The 6,779-nt window shown below is 36.6% G+C and overlaps 1 protein-coding gene across 1 annotated transcript; it reads left to right on the forward strand.

The window, feature by feature from the left end:
* The first annotated feature begins 204 nt into the window (after positions 1 to 204).
* On the forward strand, positions 205 to 6,551 carry LOC143852847 (putative polygalacturonase). The gene is made up of 6 exons (XM_077362471.1): positions 205 to 791; positions 1,567 to 1,884; positions 2,359 to 2,479; positions 2,620 to 2,794; positions 2,923 to 2,993; positions 5,588 to 6,551. The coding sequence occupies exons 1-6, from the start codon at positions 774 to 776 to the stop codon at positions 6,310 to 6,312; spliced, it is 1,428 nt and encodes a 475-aa protein (XP_077218586.1). The 5' UTR covers positions 205 to 773; the 3' UTR covers positions 6,313 to 6,551.
* The last annotated feature ends 228 nt before the right edge of the window (positions 6,552 to 6,779 follow it).

The raw sequence follows: 6,779 nt of genomic DNA on the forward strand, positions 1-6,779 counted from the left end.
TTCTTGTTAAACTCATCTTTTATGTTAGGGGTATTCTGGTCATTTCAGAATATCCGGATATTATTTTAAAAATTTGACCGTTTTATATTGTTTTTTTACTACCGTCCACCTTGAATAATCGACTGTATTTTTTATACAAAAAATTTCCAGCTTTCATTCAAGAAAAAGGAAAAGAAAAAAAAATCCAGCTCAGTTTGACGGATTTTCCAACTTAATCTGACAATTATTGCATGAGATGACATGCATCTTAATTGCTTAATCTCTGAGTAGAAAAAAAAAAAAAAAAACAAACACCCACCATCTGAAAATTTCAGTAGAGCACTGAAAATATTTGCCAAAAACAGAAAACAAGCACCCATATCCTCTGCAACCTACTCTTTTTTTTTTTTTTTCATTGAGTTTTCATAACAGAAAAAAAGCACCCAGATCCTCTGCAGCTACCTTTTTTTTATTTCATGGGAAAAATTTTCCTGGGTATTTAGAAGAGGTGTTTGTAGAAACTGACAAAGAGGGCCTGTTTTGGGGCCAAGTGTGTTGGTTTTTTGGCGGGCAGCAACGGTCACTGTCATGATTTTTTCTTTGGGTGGTGGCTCTCAAAGACCCATCTAATCAAATTCATGTTTTGTTAATGATTTTGATGATTTTCACTCAAAGTTTGTCAATGGGTTTTATGGGGTTAGTCTTTTGATCTGAAAAGGAGAGGTGGGTAGGTGGTTGGAAGAGGTGACATCTTGTGCTCTTGGGCTGAAAGGGGAAGAGTAGATCTTAGGCTTATGAGGAGATCTGTAACTGTAAGTTATGATCTTGGTATTTCATTCTCTTTTTCTTTCTGGTTTGAATTTGTTGCTCAAAGAGTATGAAACTGAGTTGAGAAAAAGAAAATAATGTGATCAGATGGAAATTGTTTCTTCTTTTCCCCTTCAACTTCTTTGGGTTTGGTAAATTGCAGCTCTCAGATGGAGCAAGAACTGAAAAACAATCAGATAAGATGAAAATTTTGGTTTTTTTTCCTATTCCCATTTTCCTTTTCTGTGTGCTTGATAATGGAACGGGTTGCAAGTGGCTTATCTTTGTCTTTCTGTTTGCTTTTTCTTTGTGTGGGTATATCTATCATTTACTTTAGCAATGTAGTTCAATTGACCTGTTTTCACTTGATCCTTGAGTGATTTCACTTGAAAATCTCTGAGAACCTCCAGATACTCTTGTGGGTTGCAATTCAGTGCTCCAAAATTGACATTTTCTTGGATCATGCCTTGCATAAACCATTTTTTTCCATGTTTGGATGCACTTAATTAATTTGAGTTTTGTTTGGTTTTTCTATTTTTTGTTGTTTGTCCTCACCGGATCCTCATACTTGCAAAATCACAGCCATAATTAGACAGAATCAACAGAAAAATTACGCGGGGAGTTCTGCACTTAGATCTTAAATTTATGACTTTATCAAAAATGCAAATGGTGAAGATTTCACAACTGCTAATGGCTAACTTTTTCTGTAAAATCAGATGATCATTTACATTGTAGAAACTGGTAGTGTCAGTACCTTAATCGTGCTGAATTTTCTTTCAGCTGCTGAAAGTGCTTCTGGTTCTTGCCACAATCAATGTGGCTCCATGGGCTGTCGATGGGAGCTCGGTTTGCAAACAGTCAAGATCAAAGACATTTCGGCCACACAGCGTCACGATAACTGAATTTGGTGCTGTCGGAGATGGGGTGACCCTTAACACGATAGCATTTCATAATGCGATCTTTTATCTAAATTCGTTTGCTGATAAGGGTGGGGGTCAGCTCTTTGTCCCTGCTGGGAAATGGTTGACAGGAAGCTTTAGTCTCATCAGCCATCTTACATTATTTCTCGATGAAGGAGCTGTAATTCTAGGATCAACAGTAAGTCTGAATAAACAAATTTTCTTTATTCAAATTTGCATAGCTATGCGCTGTATGAAAATTAAGATAGAGATAGTCTAAAGCAGATAATTAGTTCAGCTCCCAATTCATGTCATAGTTGAATCATACTTGGTAACAATAGTAGTTTGTATAGAACAATTACAGGGGGGATTTGCTAGCCACCTTTGCAGAAGCTACTTCGCGCCCTGTCTTTTGCTTGTGATGACAGCCATGTTAGATGAATTAAATGATTAAAGCAAAAGTCAACATATGCGGCTGTCATCACATGCAAAAGACAGGGCGCGAAGTAGGTTCTGCGAAGGTGGCTAGCAAATCCCATTTCGGGATAAATGTATGTTCTTCATTGAAACAATGTTAATAGCATGATTTCCATTGAAAGGAATGTATCCAGCTCTGCTGGTTTATTATTTTACCATTCTAAATTCCAAGTAGCTAATTAGGGTTTGTTATTAGGACTCCAACGATTGGCCGATCATTGATCCTCTGCCCTCATATGGCCGAGGCAGGGAGCTTCCTGGCAAAAGGCATCAAAGCCTCATACATGGATCCAATCTGACAGATGTCATAATAACTGGTCAGTAATATCACAATATAATTGACCTCTTATATGTATATTTTTTGTTCATGCGTTCTAATTCATTTGATTCTTTGGTTCCCAAAATGTGTTTGATTGGTATGATTGAAATGCTCAACATCAATCATTTTGTGTTTCAGGTGATAATGGAACCATTGATGGTCAAGGCAGTGTCTGGTGGCACTGGTTCAAAAACCATACTCTGAATTACACTCGTCCTCATCTGATTGAGCTGATGCACTCCACTGGGGTGGTTATCTCAAGCATAACTTTCTCAAACTCACCGTTTTGGACCATTCACCCTGTATATTGCAGGTTTGTCCCTCCAAAGGGTTTATCCCTTTCTCTTCCTTGTTCACCAAATTTTGGGTTTTGTTAATCGATGGACAAGTGGAGTTTTATGTGTTAGGGGAGAGTTGAGACTGTTTTTGCTGGATGAACAGCCAAGTCCACATCCACAACGTAACGATCCTTGCACCTCTTGATTCTCCTAACACGGATGGAATTGATCCAGGTGAGCTGAAAAGTTCTGGAAAGTTCTGTTATTTATTTATTTATCAACTGAATTGCCATTTTGTTAAAGGAATATACAAAAAAGTTCAGATTGGACCAATTACATTAACTGTTACAAATTAAGTATATAAATCTGTTTCTTCAGCATAGTACATTTGAGTCTGTAATTTGTTATCAAGTAGCAAATTTGCTCCTGTTGAAAGTGAAACATCCTGCCCATGCTTGTGAAAATGTACTGCATTATTTGATGTCTAAAGTTTGAACCACACACACCAAAGAGGAGACTCCTTGAGCAAGTTTTAGAAGCTTTTATTTTCGCTCATTTATCAGATTATATTCTCCAGTAGCTAACATATTAATTCCTCACTGTTTCATTATGATTCTTTCTTCGTGTTTTGCAGAAATGTCGATGTTGTAACTTGAGTAGCAAATATTGAATATGAATCTTGTATAGATCGAACCAAACAGTACACACCGAAAAGGCTATAGAAATTCCATGCAACAAAGAAATGGAGGAATATCTCATTCAAATGAAAAGCAAAGATGCTTGATTCTCACATAATCCTGTACTGCTTGATTGAACTCCGGACAGATGAATGAGCCAAATTTTGTTAGATTCTAGATTAATTCTGTTTTTTAAATCAGAAGCGACTTATTTACTTTTTGAGTGATACGCTAATCAACTTGTACTGGACCATAGAAAATCAATGTTATTGAACTTGTGTGTGCTGAACAGTGTTTCAAAAGTAGAGTTACCTGGTTCGCTCGATCAGGTACCGTATTGCAAACTGGTATGCATGAATGGGTTCATAATACATTTCGCGACAATTAACCAAAAGTGGTAATTTTTGAAAATTAAGCAGTTTACTGTCTAATTTTGACCTGACTTTCTTATTTTCAAATCCTCTCTATATATTTGGTCTTCAATGAGTCCCAACTTCTTACTTTCTAAGTGTAGAGAATTTAAACTAATGACAAAATTAAATCAACACAAACTCACAATTCCAAAAAAAAAACCTGCCCCTAACGAACAGGGCTCGTATGACAGTTGCGAACTGTGAATTGCGAACCTGAACACAGTGAATCAATGAACCAGGTAACATAGTTCAAAACTTGAACTTGGACGAAAACATACCAAAGTAAAAGGGAGTCAACTCAGGCGAGACAAGGAATGAGTTGGGGAGTTTTTAACTAATGATGCTAATGCCATTGTACTGATATCATTCTAAAAGATCAAGGAATTGAACAATCAGATTTATCATCTTCTTAAGGGGACTGACCTACCGAGTCTCTCTCAGGTAGTAGCAACCGAGTCTGATTTCTTTACAGCTTAATTACCAGAAGTTGCTGGAAGCAGCACAGCACATTTTAGGAACATTTGTTCAACTATAGTAAAGCCCATATGAACCACAATGATAGCTACTCGCAGATCAGATAACATGTGCTAGAAAACCAGAGGGCTAGAGACTTAAAACAACTGGCTTAGATCCCACTAAACACTCCAATTTCCATACTAACTTCTTGTAACAGGGACATCTATATAAAAAAAAAGGGGCAATCTATATAATTGACGCAGGAATATGATACAATCTTGAATGATTAAAGCAATACACATTGAACTGATTATATAATGGCCAGGAACAATTGATTCACTGAATTCACATTTTACAATATACAATTGTATTACTTTGATCAATTCAAATACGATAAGAAACTATTCCCAACTCCGCTCAAATCTTGCTTGATAAAAATGTCAGTTCTATTATTCCGTTTGAATCCAATAAAAAAACCTACTCAGAACTCAGCTTAAACCTTACTTGATACAAATGATACATGAGTCTTGCATATCACTCAAAAATGACATTGTAGATAAAACTAGAATAGTAAACTTGACTTCATTCCAATGTTATCTCAATGCTCTATCTAGTTCACTAGTACATAAGAATGCCAGGGAATCCTATAAATTGGTAGTTATAAAATAAATCCTTGAACAAGAAGTTGTCCAAGGTAAAAAATGAGCCGACTCAGGTGAATCAAAAGTTGACGCAGCAAGTTTCTATTGACTCAGGCAAGTAAAATATATATCTTGATTGTTGCAGTAGGGCAAAATCAATGATTGAATTTGAGAGTGTTTAAACAGTTTTATGAATAACTAATGTGGACTGTAAGCAAATAGTCATTTTTCCCAAAAATCTTATTTTTATATCTTTTGACATGGGTCTTTACATAGGGAGTGGCTTTCTTTGTCTCAGTCGTCAAATGGATTCTTTTTTAATAATTTTCTAAGAAAATTGATAATGTTTTGGTTTACTATCCAAATTTGATTGAATTCAATCTGGCCTACTCAAAATTTTGTGATCCAGTTTCTCTTCAATAATACTTTTGCTTCTTCTTTTTTCAAATGAATGTCCTTTGCAAGTTGCAATTGATAATACTTAGTCAGCTGGTATTAGAACTGTTGAAAAGAAACTTGAACTAAAACCAATAAAAACAGATCGGACGACTATCTATGTATGCCATCTTTTATAAAATAGTACGAATTGCACTAAATCCATATGTTGTGGCTTCTGATCCTACTTGTCTCAATGCATCCAGACTCATCTGACGACGTCTGCATCGAAGACTGTTATATTAGAACCGGCGACGATCTGATTGCAATCAAAAGTGGATGGGATGAGTATGGCATTTCCTATGCTCGTCCGAGTTCAAACATAATCATACGTCGCCTCACCGGAGAAACACGAACAAGCGCCGGCGTCGCACTTGGTAGTGAGATGTCAGGTGGTATATCCGAAGTTCACGTGGAGGGCCTCCAACTTGTCAATTCGAAGAGCGCCATTCGAATAAAAACAGCTCCAGGACGGGGTGGTTACATCCGAAACATCTACATTTCTGATGTGATCATGAGTAATGTGAAGATAGCTATTAGGTTCACTGGCCAGTATGGTGATCACCCAGATGATGATTATGATCCAAATGCACTTCCTATGATAGACAGGATCACTATGAAAGATATCATTGGAAAAAATATCAGTACTGCAGGTTTCTTGGAGGGTATAGAAGGGGATAATTTCCTGAACATTTGCCTATCCAACATCACCTTCAATGTAACATCTGATACCCCATGGAATTGTTCCTACGTTCAAGGCTATTCTAACTTGGTTTCCCCAGAGCCCTGTGAGTCTCTCAGTGAGAGAATCCCCAAGGATTCTTCGGTCTGTTACTCATCTAATCATTTACAACCCAAATCATCTGAAGGAAGCCACTTGGTTAGTGACATGATAAAGTTTACAGCGATGTATTCTGGAGAGCTATGGTGAAAAAAATATTAAAATGACATTGATTCTTGCCATTTATCAACATAACATCTGTAGGTTATCTTCCCATGGGAAAAGGCTCCGTAGACATAAAGTTGGATGGAGTTCCTCTTGTTAATGGCTGTGAGATTATTTTTTAAGGATGTTTTTTTTCCAACATTGTAAGTTGTGTGAAGCAAGAAATAATTGAGTGAATTATCACAATGGGATAATACATTGAGCTTGTTGTTGTTTTGTTTCTCCTTTTTTTTTTCAATAGCAATGTCGGTGGTGAGAACATCTTAGGCTTATATGCTTACGCATCGCGACATTAAGCAACATCAATTACTGAATAAATCATGCGTCGAGACATTAATGATGAATGATGAACAACTAGCCATTAGGGTTGAACTAATGATAAATAACTGATCTTTATTTTTTGTATCTAACAATTGGTTGAACTTGGAAAGTCTTCAGTTGGTTTGGGGTCG

The sequence above is a fragment of the Tasmannia lanceolata genome, unplaced genomic scaffold, assembly GCF_043159265.1.
Source record: "Tasmannia lanceolata isolate RefF3 unplaced genomic scaffold, GAP_Taslan_0.1 ptg000019l, whole genome shotgun sequence".
NCBI classification, from domain to species: domain Eukaryota; kingdom Viridiplantae; phylum Streptophyta; class Magnoliopsida; order Canellales; family Winteraceae; genus Tasmannia; species Tasmannia lanceolata.